Raw genomic sequence first — 16,481 nt, forward strand, 5'->3', positions numbered from 1 at the left:
TGGAGTAGTGATTTTTTTTTTAAAATCAAACTAATGCCACGTCACCATTTCCAATGATCCGAGTAACTCATATGAACGATATTTGAAAGTTAAGAACAAAGATACTTTATGGCATTAAGCTGAAGGCTATAAACAAAGATTTGAAACTTTCTAATGTGCCTTTCCCAAAGTTCAGCTCACCAGAACTCCGGAATTAAACGAAGTACATCAACAGAACACTTTGATATTCTATCCTTTGACAATACGAACAAAATCACTACAAAGATACAAGACTGTCAACGAGGTAAAAACGAAGCGGTTGAACAACTATGGGTCTTAAAACCCGAGTTTCTCAGCCCCTAAGTACAAAAAGACCTCGACTTCGAGTCTTAAAATCAGCGAACATCACGCTTTGGACTTGTGTTTAAGGTACTCCAATGCAGCAGTCCATTCTTTGCGGATCGATTCGGGCACCTCCTCGTTGTTGATGTAGGGAACCCATGTATTGGTCGACGCGTCTTTGAGGACCCATTTTACCTGCTCAGGGCAATTGTCCCAGTCAAAATTCGGCGGCGGCTGGGGTGCCGCTCGGCCTGCTTTCTTCTGTTTTTGGCCTCCAGAGCTCTCTGCTTGCTGTCGAATTATTTCCATGTGAGTGTAAAAATGAGTACAAACAAAGTTAAGTATCAGACATGCGACGAGATTCCCCTTGCAGCAATGATCAAAAGAAAAGGGAGAAATGCAAAGAAGTTTCCCGCTCACCGCTTTAGTAGCATTGGAGTTCCCCGCATCATTATTTGCATCAGCATTCTCCATCTTTTTTTTCTTCCGGGAAAATCCTGTTTCAAGAAAGTATAGGACCTCTTTCTTCGAGCGAAATACTCGGTGTGACACTGGATCGCAGTAATACTGCAGAATAGAATGATAGGTTAGCCAGCATAGTCCACAACCCTACTCTTGTAGTGTAAATACAAATCCAATAAACACAGACCACTGTCAACTTTAGATGCAACAATCTAATAACTTTTTGTAAAACTCCAAAAAGCCAAATCTTTAATCAGCTTATTACATTTAAACTTAAGCTTCATTGTTCTTGATAACATAACCAACATAAGTCATCAAGCTTTTCAGCCCAAGTTAGTTTTTCCCTACTTACGTAAAATAAACTCAAAAAATGAATCATCCAATCACAGCCTTGAGCGTCCTAATAAGTCCATCAACCACTCACAATGAATAAAGACACAAAAGAAAAAACCATATCTACAAGTAGCAAAGCTTAAGATGGATCCTCTCGGTAAACAATGCTGTTATATTAGCTTAATCAAGTAGAAAATCATGGATATTCCCCAATCAACCAAGGCAACCCAAACATGGTCACACTCTGTCGAATCAATGGATTCATGAACCCTTAACGCAGAACAATGCAGTCCTAATGCGAACCAAGACAACTTCCCATTCATATAATTTATTCAAATCACTCTTCAAATTTGCATTGACTTTTCTTCTGATTTTGTCACAGATAATGTCAGGAAGGATCAAAACTTCAGCAACTTCGACAGGATAGACCAGACGATTTGCAAATTTTTATTAGTGCTATTCTTTTTCAAGTGAAAAGTCCCTGACTAAAGAAGTTACGCAGAACTTCCAATGCACTAAAACTGCTAATCTACCCACACCTACAGTAAGACTGAGAAACAAGAGAGAAAATCAGATATTTTTATGTATTTAATTATGATTATGCAATGGATGAAGGAGCAAAGTCTATGGAATTAATCCAAGTAACCTGGGGAAATCACAGATCAGAGTGGCACTGCTTGGATGGAGATAACAGGAAAAGATCCAGGACAGCAACGACAGACATAAATGACCATTACCAAGAACACATTTGTCTGGCTCTAGATAGTGGGCCTGGTGGCTCGCATGATGGTGATCGCGAAACCCAATAATTATAAATGCTCCTTCCCTACCCTAATATTAGAAACAATCCTTAACACTGATGACTAGATACTAATCAGTAAACCAGATACTAGACATTAATGCTGAAATGTTGTGGAGACTACCAGACAAAAACTTTCTATTTTCTCAGTATTTGCTATCCATCAATGCACTGCTAGACAAAACATTTTCAAACCATATCAGAAACCAAACTGAACGAGTAGTGGTATGCGACCAGTTGGTTAGATTTTCACAATATAATGCAATCACCAGAATGATTTTCAATATGGCCAGGATGGTCAAGATACCCATTATTATCCATAAGGTCGCACCTTCAAGTCCACTTGACAGCAGTCTAGCCTTTTTTCTTATATTGGGCTTCAGGATACAGATTGAAAATGAATTCCCCACATTTAGCAAAGAGAGGGTGCAACTCATGTGTGTGCTTATTTGAATGGCAACCAACAGGTCATGGGTTCAATCGCCTTGCCTCGCACACCCCAACATTTAGCTTTCTTGAAAAAAATTCGGACAAAACACCACTGGTTCACCTAATAGACTCATTGAACTGGGTTGTCGACATCAATTTTTGAAATGGTTTAACCCTCTGAAAATTTTACATAAGGCATTGGGACCGGACCAGGTTCCTGTATCTGGTGATGTTATATTACTGTTTGTCAGAAGTTTACACCTTAACATGACCCCCTATTCATATTAAATGAACCAATTCCAAATCTTCTATAACGTCCTCTCTTTCACATGTCACGGATGCATTCTGGTTTTAGGAGCCAAGTGCTAATGGATATCTATGATGAAATTTATGAAAAAAGAATCATGCATGGACAATGCTATGAGACTTTTCTTTGGCTGGGTTATGGAAAACCTCGACCTTTTATTTTTGAAATCCGCGTGAATGAGAAAAAAAAACATCTTCAAAGATGACATTCAGTAAATGGGAGAAAGCATCCATCACAATGTTATCCCTTTTGTTTAGTCAGGTAAAAACATCGAATTCATCAGCTCCAGCTGAATTAAGGGAGAAGAAGCAAGGAAAGCAGGTTATATATACTAGGGGTTTGCTTTCTTTGGGATGAACTCACAAAGATTGAGAATCAGATATTCAATGACCAAAATAAATGAAGGACCTGTGCAGATAAATGGAACGAGGGAAACAAATCAAGTAAAATGGAAAATGCCTCTTTCCAGACAAATAACTTGCATCCTGGTAGGAAATAGTAGCCAATGATGCAGCCTGAAAAGATAAGAATGCTAAACTACCGGTTCCTCGACAAATGCAAAGAGTACACACTGAAAAACTATGTTTTGGCATTTCTGGATCAAAAAAACCATCAATGGTTAAACTAACACTTCAAGTAGATAAACAGGAGAGAGTAAGCTCAAGGAAAGTTTAGACGAAAGGTACTGACCTCAACAACACCGCATTTCGACCAAAAACAAAAAAAAAAAAAACAATACCTCACCAATGCAAACAGCAAGAGCCCAGTTAAGTGATATTAGGAGACTGGAGAAATATAATTGAGAGATGATTTATAGAGAGGAAGAGGAAGAAAACTAACTGATTCAGAAGAGAAATTGACAAGGGAAACGTGACAGCTTTGTCGGCCAGATTTAAAGGAGGCAAAGACAATTGTTAGAGTGTGGAGGCGACTTTAAACGTGAGGAGGTTTAAATGAAGCACGTAACTGACCCTGGAAGAGTGAATGACACAGAATTGTGGCAGTTGAGAAGGCAAGCATTCAGACAAAGAGAAGGCAGTCATGATACACCGTTGAGAGAAAAAGCGAGGAGATTTTCGACTATTCTGCTATGGACATTGGGAAGAGTAAAGATAATGGAAGTACGGCAATAGAGAAGCTGAGCATTGAGAGAGGGAAAAGAACTGTCATGGAGCTGAGGTGAGGTAAAACGTGAGAAGGTCTATTTGAGGCACTTCAAGGTTCTTCAATAACTGACGTTGGAAGCATGACAATCAGGAGGGTGAGCATTGAGAGAGAAAATCCAACACGGTATCTATGTGAGGAGAAAAAAGAGAAGGCTCTGGTCAAAGAATTTAAGGAAATCTCTCTTAGTAATATCCTATAGATGAAGTATACATATCCTACAGGTATCAAGGTAAAGAATTCTGCCAGTGGAGGCATACATGAGTGCATAAAACAACAGGGACATAAACCTATGTAATTTACTTTACCTGAAAATGCTCAAAGATGTACTATAAAACATGATTTCCAACATCAACCAACCTCTGAGCTTTTAATGATATCTCAAGAAGCAACATAAGATCAATAACACAAAAACCTTCCTTGAATTTTCTTGGTTAACTCTAACTGAGACCAACTTGAACCGACTACTAAGATGGATGCTCTGGAAAATACAGAAATAAACACCCACCACCACAAAACCTTCTTCCTACTTAGTGGGAACAGCTTTATGGATACTCAGGATAGCACGCCTAAGGTGATGTGTGAGAATATTGACTTCTCTTAGCAGTATCCCACCTGCACATCGAGTGGAGAGAAAGCAAATCCATCTACACTAGACACAGGTTCTTAATTCTCTCACAACTCACCCATACTTACAGAGAGCTCCACAATGCTCTCCAACCTCAGCACTGGGTACGATTCTATAAATTACTGTCGCAAATCTAATCAGCTGATCTTTTGGAATATGCCAGTCACTCAAATCACGCCCAGCTGTCTTTCTTCTCATTAAGTAATGTTTAAATGCGCTTTTATTGAGTGCAGAGATGACAAATAGATATAATACTGTCGGAGCGATTTGATTCGTTTGAAAGACACTAGAATAGGCACACAGCTAAGCTGCGTTCAACACATGCAAAGGCTGATACAATGCATCGCAATGTAAATACATGAATCTTCCAAATCCTGAAAGTCAAATATGAATTAAATACTACCATTGGCAAGAATCTTCTCATATCTGCTTAAATACACTCATATTGGGTGCAGAGATGACAAGTAAATATAATACTGTCGGAACAATTTGTTTCGTTTGAAATACACTAGAATTTGGAAAAGTAAGCCTGCGACGCAATAGCATCTGATTGGCTAGGAAATATGGTTCAGGATTGCAAGTGAATGAAAATAATTTATAAAGGCAAAAGGAGCATTAAGTTAACAGCTAAGCTACTTTCAACACATGTAAAGGCTGATACAATGCATCACAATGTAAATACATGAATCTTCCAAATCCTGACAGTCAAATATGAATTAAATAATACCGTTGGCAAGTATCCAATCATGGGCATTTAGCTCCAAAAGAATATTCCAAGTAAAGAGAGGGAGAGTTTAAGTCAGATGTGTTATTCTCAGATGGACTATATACGATGGCTCTAGAACATCGACCATATACAATGGCCCTAGAGCAGTTCCCTAAACACCGTTGCCAAGCTTTCTACTGAATGGTTATATCTACATGAAAAGGTAACATCACTAGCTTTGGCAACTACGTAAACCCAGCAAGTGATTTACTCAGATACATCAACTCCTCTGGTTTTGCAGCCATATACCCAAAATTACTGTTCTCAGTCCACAACAGCAAGATAATCTGCTCTAAATGATGTACACATCTAGCCTCATAACTCGCAGCATATAACACGAACGCCTCGTTTCACTACTCACTTCCCTCTTTTTACAAGACGGATCACGTCAGAGAAACCAACCTATCATCAAGCTAAACAAAAAAATTTCTCTCATCACTCTGCTAACAGGCATTGAGAGTCTATTCCATAGTATCCGGGTTTGATACATCTATTAGTTATTGCAAAAGACAGTTCCTCGACAAAAAGCAATCGGGTAAGCTACTACATTCAGCTGAGCACAGGCGAGTCGCGAATTTTTGTCACCGGGCAAACTTCTGTTCACTTTTGTCGATTTCGGGACACCGAAGAGCTAGTTCAACTTCATTCTAGTTCAGCTAAAATCATACACCGGCCATTGAAATAGCTGAAGATAGCTAGAACAACAACGGCTGCGAAGTTCACCTTGTCTCTCGTTCCAGCCGTCACGCCAGACGTCCTGACCCGATCCTCCACGTACCAACCGGCGGGCAGCCAATCCGGCGTCTCCGCCAACACCACCCGGGTCTTCCGCCGGCTCGAAGGGTCATCGGCGGAGGAGGCGTTCTCCGGTGTCGGGGGCACCGCCTCCGCTCCGTTCGAGCTCGGCCTCTGCGGGGTGGCGGCCCCGTCAACGGACCTCGCCGGGGCGCGGCTCGAGATCGGGGTCGCCTCCCCGGCGGCGGCGCCGTTGGAGCTCCGGCCGCTCCGGCCGCTCCGGCCCGCCCGGCCTCCGGAGGCTAGGGTTTCGCCATCGGAGGCGGCGGCGGGGGCGGCGGGATCGATGAAGCGGCCGGACTGGAGGAGCGGGTCCTGCGGCGCGGCTCCGGCGAGGCGATCGTGCTGGGGCGTGGCGGGGTTCGGGACCTGGCCGGGCGATTCGGGGGCCGCCGTCGACATGAGGCGGGGCGGCGGAGGAGATCTCGGCGGAGGAGGTGAGGCGAGCGCACGGCGAGGGAGACGGCAGCCGTCGGATATTCCTGACTAAAGCGGGGAGCAGCAGCGATTTTCAGTTTCAAGTACCGAGAGTGTCCCTCCGGTCGGACTCGGACCGCATCATCGTCTTTCGTTATAACTACTCGGGTAAGGCCATCTGGTCTTTTCTTTTTTTTGCCGAATCCGGGCTGGTCGACTGGTCACATTATCCACTTGGCGGTATTGGCATGACCAATTATGGAAAGAAAGATCCTCTTCCGTTTTCTTCTTTCCTTTTCTCAACAATCTTTTTTTTTTTTCGAATTTTTCCCTAGACTCAAGTCGACGACGAGGGGAGCCGGATATACCGAGAGACGTCGTGTTCAAAAGGCGAGCTCCGATGAGCCAAATAAGTTGTTTGGGTTTATTTTCTGCTTTTGATAATTGGTAGTCAAAGGGTTTGGCAAGTTCAAGGGAAAAATCAAATACTCACGAAATGGTTGGCAGTCAAATGAAACACGGAAATCAGGGTCTCCCTCCCCATTTTTTTTTATCATTTTCATTTTATTTTTTAATCTAGAAGTTTATTCGCATGGCATATCCTTCTGCTAGACATCGGAATTGACTCCATTTTCGTTTGACTCTTTACCGTCAGTGCTTGAAATGTGTGTACTACTCAAAACTGCACACAGATAACTTCTTTAATAAATATGTACTCATTTCGACCAAAAATATATATGTATAAATATTTATTTTAATTCCAAGGCCACGCAAAGAGCATTTGTTAATACTTTATCTATTTTTGTGCGCAGAGAATATCTCCAAACGCGCAAAATCCGAGAAGCTGAAACGACCCGAACAAAACGGATTTGATATTGGGCCGGGTGGGCCCGAGCCCAGTGAACAGGAGCGGCCCAAGCCCATAACAGAGAGAGGCCCATAAAATCCTAAACCGCTCCTCCTCTTCCCTCGTTGGCCAGTCAGATTTCGAAACTCCGCTTTGCCGCGAAGTCCGTCCGGTAATTCCTCTCCATCACAACCGAAACCGGCCGCGTCCGTCTCCAACTTATCGAGTCGCGACCAAGCACCGGCTGGCAAAGCGGAGCTTCTACGCGTCGCCATGATTGTCGTCCGATCCCTTTCTTTCCTTTTTTTCCTGGGACGGGTTAAATATAGGATCCGGCGCATGTATAGAAAGCGTTCGTGTTCCTACTTCCTATTCTTGACGAGGCGTTCGGTGTCCGCGTCGGTGTGATCTTAACGTCGGTGGGTGTTGGATGGCGGCACGCCAATGTACCGACTCGTTTAGCTTCGCGTTGTCTGGACGTTGGGGTTTTCCTGCATCGGGTTCTTGAATTCGGGGTCGAGATCTCAGTTGGGGTATAATTCGGTAGCTCCGAAAGCCGACTTCTCGGTTTGGTCTCCGGATTCTCCTTTGACATCGTTGCGGTCGCCGAGGAGTTGGAATCGGAAACGGGTGTTTGTAGTTTGTCTGTTTCGGTTATATCCGTAAGAGGGCTCCGTCTGCTTTTGAAGATGCCGGCCACCGCGGGTAGGGTTCGCATGCCTGCGAACAATAGGGTTCACAGCAGTGCAGCCCTTCAGACTCATGGTATATGGCAGAGTGCGATCGGGTATGATCCCTATGCCCCCAACAAGGATGATGCGAATAGCTCCGCTCCTGATAAGGTGGCTAAGTCAGAGGTTGAGGCCGAGAATTCGTATACGAGCTTCCAAGATCTGCTCGCTCTCGCCCGCATTACTGGATCCAATGCCGACGAGGCCCGCGGCGCATGCAAGAGGTGTGGCCGTGTTGGCCACCTGACGTTTCAGTGTAGAAACTTCCTGAATATGAAGGATGACAATAAGGAAAGCGTCACGGAGGCAGTGCGGGCTGCGATCGCATCTTTTCCTGGGTTGGATTTGCTGAAGGGGAGTGCTAACAAGGCGAATGGTAAGACTGAAGCAGAAAGCGAGGAGGATAGCAAAGACGAAGACGACGAAAGTGAAACTTCGGATTCTGATGTTGACTTGGAGATTGAGAGGGTAATTGCCAAGCGTGAGGGAAGGAAGGTAATCACAAAGGGTAGCACAGAGAGTTCATCAAAGAAGAAGAAGAGGAGGGATGGTTCAGAAGATGAAGTCTCGGATGGTGACCTGGGGGAGAGGAAGAAGAGAGGGAGGTCGAAGAAGAGAAAGAGTGGAAGGAGACGAAGTAGGCTCTCTGAGGGTGATGAAGTTAGAAGAAAGAGAAGGAAGGGGAGGACGATGAAGAGGGACGAGTCCTCAGATGAGGAGGAGCATCAACGAAGGCATAGGAAGAGTAAGAAGGATGAAAGGGGGAGAAAGAGTCATAGATATGCAGATGAATCAGGTGATTCTGACAGGAGGCGCAGGCAGAGGAGCTGGAAGGTAGCTGCGACTTCTGATTCCCAAGCAAGTAGCTCGGACGACTCGCGTGTTGGAAGGGATAGGAAGCGATCTGCCAAGAGTAGCAGAAGACACCGCCATGAAGAGGATGACTCTAACTAAGATATAGGTAATGACTTGTACTCAGCTATTTAGTCAAATTACCGAGAGTGGGACTGTGCCGTGCAGCCCCACCTGACGCCGAGTGGAAGACTTCTATGTTGTAGAACGTCTTTCTATACTAGAATGTAATTGAAGTGCCAACTATAGATAGATGTGTTTCTTTGTGAACGAGAAATGATGAGGTTACTTCGCTTCAAGAAAGCTACCTTTTTCATCCTTTCATTCTGTTAATGAAAGCTTACTAGAAGATCTGTCTATTAGCTATGTCAATATTTGAATAAAAAGATAGTGCCAGTTGGTGCAGATTGTCGCCTAATGAGTAGCTTTCTTCCCTCGCTATTGAGGGATTGGTATGTGTTTTTTATATTTTTATAAAGGGTCATTGTTAGGTTCATTTATGGAGCCACCGTGGTGATTCTTTTCTCCTTAATAAATTTCATCATGGCACTCTGAATATGGAGTGAGGTTGTAAAGATACTCATTGTGGCCAGTTGATATAATATGTTGATAGCTGTTGATGCTCAGATATCCTTAGAGACTCCTTAATCTGAAGAGTGCAGTCAAGGGGGGTAATAAGGTACTTGTTTGGTTCATGAGGCCAAAATCTAGTCGTGCTTTGTGATAGATGGCTTGTGGAGGGAATACCTGCATATATGTGATGCGTGTCTCTGATGCTGATGATATTTGTTGAACTTGCTGATTCCCAGAGAAGGGACATGGTGTCTTCTGTAATTCATTAAAGCTGATGAACTGCATGACGATTGAGTGGCCCTATCTGCAGCTTTTTAAATATTTTACTTAGGTCACTTTTTGGGGGAGCAAGAACTAGAACGTGGCGTCTTGAAAATGGAAAAGCCTTCTGAAGTACTTTAAACTAAGACACAATTTTTAACTCTCTGCTATCAACTGTTGAGTATCGGTTTTACGAAGGATGAATTAGCATCCTAAGAACTGCTGCCCTAGTTTTACATTGAAAAGTGCCTTCGTAAATGTGATTTGGTTTGTATGTTGTGATGGGGGACTCATGGACTTCAACTTCTTGTGCTGTCAGAAGTCAATTATTCAAGGACTTATGAGATGGCTTGAAAAGATTTTGCTTTTGCTTTACCTTTTCTTCCCATGGAGTTCCTTTGAACCAGATAACAGCACAGATGATCTCTGTGGAGTACCAGGATATACATCACTTTTGTATTGTGAGTTTCATTCTCGGTGGAATCGCTTCTAAAACAGGAGGAATTTCTGTGTTTTATACTTCGATGTTTAAATTGCTCAATTAGCTAAGCATCATTTAAAGGTTGAACAGTGTTAGTCTTCTATAAGAAAAGATATGGAGCTCACCAAGTACGTCCTAGCACTTGGATGCAGCGGGCTCTACATAAGACCAGCCTAGTCCGAAGGTTCAGCATGTGCCCATTGCACCAGTAGCATATCCTTTCTGCTATCTTTGGTGTCACACTTTCTTGAGCTGCATCTTGAATTATGTTGTGAAATGAACTCCTGCGGGGTTAGTTGTGCTGTTATCCTCAAATAGAGTGATTCACTTCCAAGTATGCTTGGTTCATTATATATCCAAGTTTGTGCTTGAAACTCTCTGAGGAGTATTTACACCTGCACTGCTAGTGTGTAGAATAAGAACAATTGTCAGAAGTATGCAAGTACAGATGTCTCATGTGATTGTGAATGACATTTGGAGGTACATTTTCCATCAGGGACCTTCACATGTGCAACTTCTTGTTGGCTTGATGCCTAGGAAGGCTTTGTTTCTCAATAGCACTAGTATCAACGTTGGACGGGAACCAGGTCCAATATGAGCAAGCTCCTGCCGTGCTTTAAGATAGTTGTTTTTCCTGTCTCTTCACCTTTAAAGCTTCTTTGTATATATTGCTACATATGGCTTTAGAGATCTCGGACTTCCTCATGCTTGCTGACATTAAGGCGATGACATTGGAGTTGATCATAATTGTAATGAGTAAGAAGGCAGAGTGGCTTTGGTGATGACTGAACAGCCACTGGATTGGCACATGGGGTTAACTAATAACTAGGATCTTAATTATGTTCCTGATCCTGCCTCGTGGAAGTCAAGAATGATGCTCCTTAGGTGATTGCATGTTTGACGGTCGTCATGCTCCATCTTCAAGGATCTCAAATGCAGAATCAAGTTTCATTCCTGTGCGGTTGCTATCGCTACATTTGTTGTAAAGGTGATGAACATGCATGGCAATCTGGACAGAGTCGCCGAATCAAAATGTCAACAAGGTTTCAATCATGACATCGATGATACTGCCTAACAAGGAAGGGGAGATCTGGCACCCTCCGAGACTGTGATTGTGAGATGCATAAGATAATGCCAACTGGGAACATACTGTTTGTTTAGTGAGGGATCTGTGTTTCCAGATCAAACTTATCCTGTTCAAGTTAATCAATGCAAGCTTGCTTAAGCTTCCCTGCATCTGTGGCGTGTGGAGAAAGCAATTTCCTTGGTCAAAAGAAAGCTTTTTCCTTTTTGTTCTTGGGGTCTTGCTTTTCTGCATTCTGGAGTGCTTGTTTTGTGGATCTGGTCTCCTGCTCATGCTGCTTTGAGAGCCCATTTTGTTTTGCTTTTTCTTCTTTCATTGGATATTTATGCCTTCGTTTTTGCATTGGGTGGAGTTCAATAATGCTCTCTTTTATTTGTGCCTGTCCTTATATGGGCAAGACGAGGTTTGGTGGAATGACTATAGTGACATAATTGGTGAAAAGAGCTCTTATCGTGCAATGATATCATGTGAAATTTAGAGAAATTGCAGTAACGGTTTGAAAATTTTTGAATCATTAAATAAAAATGTGATTTGAGGTTTCTATACTTTCACATTGACCTTATCACATACTCAAGTACTTTGACCAATATTATAATTGTTAAAGCGCACTATATAAGTAAATGAAATCACTCACTCAATATGGTGATTATCCACGCACCAATGCCACTACTCTATTTATTTGTTAGAGAATGAACAAATTGAAGAACATTCCAAAAGATAATCGATTGCATTGTTTATAAAAATGAATGCATGAAAAATATTTCCTTCACCCATAAAAATATTTAAAAAGAAATAGCTATCAAAACTTAAAAATATATATTAATTAATTATTTTAAATGGTATAGGCAATTTGATTTTTTTCATCTTCCTTCAGGTCGGCAGGCGGGGGAGATATTTTATAGGAAGAGTATCTATAACGACAAAACGCAGCGAGCGGGAGGGAGTGGCGCAGAAAGCAACGACACCCGACAGACACCATCCTCATCACCATCCTCATCTTCCTCGTCCTCCTTCCCATCGTTCAAACCATTCGCAGCGAGCTTTCTTGAGTGGGGAGTGGGAAGAAGATGCCGAGGAGCAGGTTCGGCGGGTCGGTCTCCGGCCCCATGGTGGACGTCGCCATCGACTTGGGCAACCCCTTCCTCAACGTCACCGTCGATGGCTTCCTCAAGATCGGCACCGTACCTTCTTCTTTCTCTCCATCTTCCCCTGGTTTTCTTGCTCCCATCTTTTTTCCCCTGAATCTGTCGGGTCGGAATTGACATTGGGTCGTTGAGTATCTCGCAGGTCGCAGCCACCAGGGCAGCCGCAGAGGATGCCTATTTCATCGTCAAGTCAGGTCTCTCTTCTTTTCTTTTTCTTTTTTTTCTTTGTTCTTTCGCTGCTGCTCTTTTCTCAGTCTGATTTACCTTCTCTTGAACTTGACGTCAGACGAGAAAATATCCGATAAAGGTTATACCTTTGTATGTGTGCCTGCTCTATGCTCCTACATTTGCAAAAGTTACCATCTTTTTTTTCCTTTTTTCTTTTTGGTGGTAGTGTGAATGGAGAAATGCGTCTGTCGAGTATGTTCCTAGCAATTCTGCTGAAAATGGTTCAGCGGGTCGTTTGATCTCTCGTGGGTCGATTTTTAGCTGCAGCGCCGTGAAGGACTTGTCTCGTCCTGTAAACTTTCTTTAGCGGGCTCTTGGATCTCAATTATCAGATTGACAGGTTGTTCCGTTGGCTGGAATGGTACTAATGTGCGGTGTGGCTTTTTGCAGGGAAATTTTCCGGTCACAAATTTGAGGACACGGTGAGTGTTCTTGGACTATGCTGGTCAATTTTTATCTGTAATGCTGTGAGATATATCCTCTTTTCTCACCAATGTAATGAACAGTTTGCATGATCAATTGGTATGAAGGTTCTAACCATCCTTCATGAAATGCTTTCGTTGGTTTACTCGAGTCCGAAATTATCTTGAAAGATTTTGCTTCTTGGAGTTGCTGGACTATAGAATCTACTAAGAGGGATTTCATTTGCATCGTGCAAGGTTGTAATAAGAGATAATTGCCATTTTATCATGCTGATGTGATTACTTGGAAATTGCAGTTGAAGAAGATGTGCAAAGAAGGGGCATACTGGGGTAAGTATTAATCAAGATACTATCTGCACAAGCAAAGTTTCTCATATTTACACAGGGAGTGTCTAAAATTTCTTCTCTATACAAGAGCAGCGATAATGTAAGGATTTATCCTATGTATAAACAGGGACGGTTGCTGGAGTCTATGCAGGAATGGAGTATGGGGTAGAGAGAATCCGTGGCACCAGAGACTGGGTAATGCTTGCTCTAATGCGAAATTTCCATTTCTTCATGGGATTTGGCTTTCTTCGAGAAGGGTGCTTTCCATGTTCAAAATTTTTCTACAAGTCTCGGTAGTGGGAAGGATGATATCGTTGCAATGTCTTGTGCTTCCTTGACCACGAGAAATGCAACCTAAACTTTTACATGGATGGTCAGACATGAAAGACTTCTTTAACTGTTGTATGCAAGTCTAGCTGGAAAAATGCTACATTTTTGTTACTAAGCTTCCTGAGTTCAACTCCCTAGTTACTGATTTACCCAACACACTAATATCTCTCTTATCGACAGAGCATTTGACCAAAACACCTTCACTCTCTTTCAATATGTTGCAGAAAAATGCTATGATAGGGGGTGCTTTGACCGGCCTTACAATATCTGCAGCCAGCAAGAATAACAGAGACAGGGTTGTGATGGATGCCATCACAGGAGGTGCAATCGCTACTGCTGCAGATTTCCTTAATTATCTGACATGAATAATGGAACCACTGTCCCCAATGCTTTCTTGCTTTTTAGGAAGAAAGCATCTAGCATGCTTATTCTGCCCATCGCCCCTCTCTTGTAAGCAAAACAACCAAAAGTTTGATGTCAAGAACCGAAGCATCATTTTCTCATTTGTAAACTAGCGTTAATAAGTTTATTGAGGTTTATGGAGCTATTTTTACGATGGAACTCTTCCTTGCACTCGAATTCTCTACAGAGCACTTTAACGTGAACCTTTTGTCCAAGTGATTATAGTTACCCTTTTTTCTTGATAGGACCATGCAGGATAAATTAGCTGAAACCTTCAATACAAATCCTTGTAAATCCATTCATAAGGTAGTGTAAAATAAATGCAATCTTGACATGTCAGTACTAAAAAAGGAGGAGGTCCTGGTACAGTTTTTCAATGGAAATTATCTCCTAAATGGAGAGCGCCGTGACTGGATAATTTTCATTGGCTCCACAGCTATCGATGGTGAGATATGGATGGTTTATTCAGAGTCCAATAAGAGAAGAAGATTGTTCCTTTGGGGAAGCAGTAGGTCAGCAGCTGGTTCTGTGTGATTCCTTTAGCATTAAGCAGCAAGTATAGTTCTCTGGGTACCACCAACATGGTGGGCCTAGTAGTAAAGGGATTATTTGTCATTCTTGGTATAACGAATTTGATTTGCGGACAAACCTTTAAACGGCTAATGTGGTGTTAGAGATGCGCATGCCTCATGTGAACAGACTTTCTAATTTCTAGTATCTTAATGGGTTACAATGAAGGTATCGTCAACCTTATATTTTTGTCTCATGGCTGATGCGGATTAACTATAACACAAGCTTAACAAAACTCTTGTTGAAAATAGTTACAAGCAATTCCATTCCATGAGGGATGTCAGATTGAATGCCAATAGGATTAGATAGATACGCACTAGTAGTAAACTTCATAACTATGCATTCAGTCTTCTCCTTCTCAAACGATAATACCCACAGCAAAGCAAATGAAATTACAAGCTATTACACAGCCTTAGAGCATCTTCAAAGCCCCGGAAAAAGGATCTGTAGACGCCATGGCTGCTTTATTTACTGGTTACATATGCTTCATTATAGATCTATGGATAGGTCACCGAACCGCGAGTCGATGCTTCTTAATAACAAGTAACGGGGTCTGCTTTGTGTGGGGGGACATCGTGCTGCTCATTAGCACTTGCAGGGATCACATGAGCAGTTGCTTCCGCACTTGCAGCCACCGTTCTCTGCTCCGGAAGAGCTCATCTCGGACACTTCATGGTACCTGAGAAAGACAGCAACTTCTTACGTTACCCACCAAGGACGATGACGTTGAGAAGAAAGTTAAATGACACTCTGCATAATCGGTAATTGGTGTTGAAATCACGTACATCTTTACGGGGACAACGCCGCTGACGATGGTCTCACGGCTGTTCTCGGCCACATCAGGATACATACCGCATCTGCCCAAAATTTGACAAAAAAAGATGATAACGGAAACTTGTCAACTCAGTTGGTGAACTAGGAATAGGATATCATCGGCTATTAGCAGCACTCGGATGTGTCAAAAGCTTTTCTGGGTGTTTAACCCTGTGCCTAGAAGTACAGAAAGAATGACCATCGTCTCTTCTCTCCTAGTCGGACACTTTCAGGACTAGCACGCGACTGAACCAATAATGGCGGAGGAGATTATCCACATGAAAACAATTGTACTCGCGAGAGCAAATGAATGGAGATTGTTTTACCCGCCGCAGCCCTTGCCGCATTTGCATCCCGAGCCACATCCGCAGTTCCCGCCACAGCAAGACATGTTTATAAGTGTCTTGGATGATTTCTCTGGAACTTACTGAGCTTACAACAGGATCGAGTTCTAGCTTACAGGATCGAGTTCTAGGATGAGTCTTCAGCTCATGAACCAGAGCGCTATTTATATTGTCGACGAGCAGACTGGTGTTGGACATCCGCCATACACGTGGACAAATCCCGAGGAACTAGAGCCTGACCAAAGAGAAACTTCTCTCTCTCTCTCTCTCTCTCTCTCTCTTGCTTTTGCACAATTGTTTTGAATGATGACTTTTGTGTATAACACAACTAGTTCAGGCAATAATTAATAATATCGTTTACCATGGTTGGCGAATAATTAGCAGTAACGTATCATTAATGTGCTTCCATGATTGATTGCCTCTGGAATCATAGCTTGTCCGCTTGTTCTCCCTTTCCCACAAGAACGACAGTAAACTATACTGTGATGCAAGGAATCTCGCCCACATAATTTGTCGTGAAATACAGCCAGGTCTGAAGTCATGAAGCATGCCTTCGCAAGGATAATTAGACCATTGCGAGGGCTAAATTCATCGGTTCTTCACGTGTAAAAGTTGACTGGTGACTGCACGGACCGCCCAAAAGAAAATCA

At 42.7% G+C, this 16,481-nt stretch overlaps 4 protein-coding genes across 4 annotated transcripts; 2 read left to right on the top strand and 2 right to left on the bottom strand.

Moving 5' to 3' along the window:
* Positions 1-89: 89 nt before the first annotated feature.
* LOC104422493 (methyl-CpG-binding domain-containing protein 5) lies at positions 90-6,613 on the bottom strand. Its single transcript, XM_010034823.3, has 3 exons — positions 5,933-6,613; positions 742-888; positions 90-612 (listed from the first exon to the last, which is right to left on the bottom strand). The coding sequence occupies exons 1-3, from the start codon at positions 6,404-6,406 to the stop codon at positions 385-387; spliced, it is 849 nt and encodes a 282-aa protein (XP_010033125.2). The 5' UTR covers positions 6,407-6,613; the 3' UTR covers positions 90-384.
* Positions 6,614-7,437: 824 nt separating this feature from the next.
* Positions 7,438-9,256, top strand: LOC104422494 (CAX-interacting protein 4). The gene has a single exon (XM_010034824.3). The coding sequence runs from the start codon at positions 7,958-7,960 to the stop codon at positions 8,951-8,953; it is 996 nt and encodes a 331-aa protein (XP_010033126.2). The 5' UTR covers positions 7,438-7,957; the 3' UTR covers positions 8,954-9,256.
* A 2,913-nt stretch (positions 9,257-12,169) lies between these two features.
* On the top strand, positions 12,170-14,263 carry LOC104422495 (outer envelope pore protein 16, chloroplastic). The gene is made up of 6 exons (XM_010034825.3): positions 12,170-12,431; positions 12,538-12,589; positions 13,014-13,045; positions 13,342-13,375; positions 13,500-13,567; positions 13,927-14,263. The coding sequence occupies exons 1-6, from the start codon at positions 12,318-12,320 to the stop codon at positions 14,065-14,067; spliced, it is 441 nt and encodes a 146-aa protein (XP_010033127.2). The 5' UTR covers positions 12,170-12,317; the 3' UTR covers positions 14,068-14,263.
* Positions 14,264-14,954: 691 nt separating this feature from the next.
* On the bottom strand, positions 14,955-15,988 carry LOC104422496 (metallothionein-like protein type 2). The gene is made up of 3 exons (XM_010034827.3): positions 15,814-15,988; positions 15,460-15,531; positions 14,955-15,353 (listed from the first exon to the last, which is right to left on the bottom strand). Exons 1-3 carry the CDS (start codon positions 15,876-15,878, stop codon positions 15,260-15,262), a joined length of 231 nt encoding a protein of 76 aa, XP_010033129.1. The 5' UTR covers positions 15,879-15,988; the 3' UTR covers positions 14,955-15,259.
* Positions 15,989-16,481: the final 493 nt, after the last annotated feature.

The sequence above is a fragment of the Eucalyptus grandis genome, chromosome 10 (genome assembly GCF_016545825.1).
Source record: "Eucalyptus grandis isolate ANBG69807.140 chromosome 10, ASM1654582v1, whole genome shotgun sequence".
In the NCBI taxonomy this organism is placed as follows: domain Eukaryota; kingdom Viridiplantae; phylum Streptophyta; class Magnoliopsida; order Myrtales; family Myrtaceae; genus Eucalyptus; species Eucalyptus grandis.

Excerpts from the sequence above, each read along its gene's own strand:
- LOC104422493 (XM_010034823.3), bottom strand. The coding sequence starts at position 6,406 with ATGTCGACGGCGGCCCCCGAATCGCCCGGCCAGGTCCCGAACCCCGCC. Across the intron at positions 889-5,932 it reads CGGCTGGAACGAGAGACAAG|TATTACTGCGATCCAGTGTC; the intron begins GTGAACTTCGCA and ends TCTATTCTGCAG. Across the intron at positions 613-741 it reads ACTCCAATGCTACTAAAGCG|CAAGCAGAGAGCTCTGGAGG; the intron begins GTGAGCGGGAAA and ends ATAATTCGACAG.
- LOC104422494 (XM_010034824.3), top strand. The coding sequence starts at position 7,958 with ATGCCGGCCACCGCGGGTAGGGTTCGCATGCCTGCGAACAATAGGGTT.
- LOC104422495 (XM_010034825.3), top strand. The coding sequence starts at position 12,318 with ATGCCGAGGAGCAGGTTCGGCGGGTCGGTCTCCGGCCCCATGGTGGAC. Across the intron at positions 13,046-13,341 it reads GTCACAAATTTGAGGACACG|TTGAAGAAGATGTGCAAAGA; the intron begins GTGAGTGTTCTT and ends TGGAAATTGCAG. Across the intron at positions 13,568-13,926 it reads TCCGTGGCACCAGAGACTGG|AAAAATGCTATGATAGGGGG; the intron begins GTAATGCTTGCT and ends AATATGTTGCAG.
- LOC104422496 (XM_010034827.3), bottom strand. The coding sequence starts at position 15,878 with ATGTCTTGCTGTGGCGGGAACTGCGGATGTGGCTCGGGATGCAAATGC. Across the intron at positions 15,532-15,813 it reads TGCGGCAAGGGCTGCGGCGG|ATGCGGTATGTATCCTGATG; the intron begins GTAAAACAATCT and ends AATTTTGGGCAG. Across the intron at positions 15,354-15,459 it reads GGCGTTGTCCCCGTAAAGAT|GTACCATGAAGTGTCCGAGA; the intron begins GTACGTGATTTC and ends TGTCTTTCTCAG.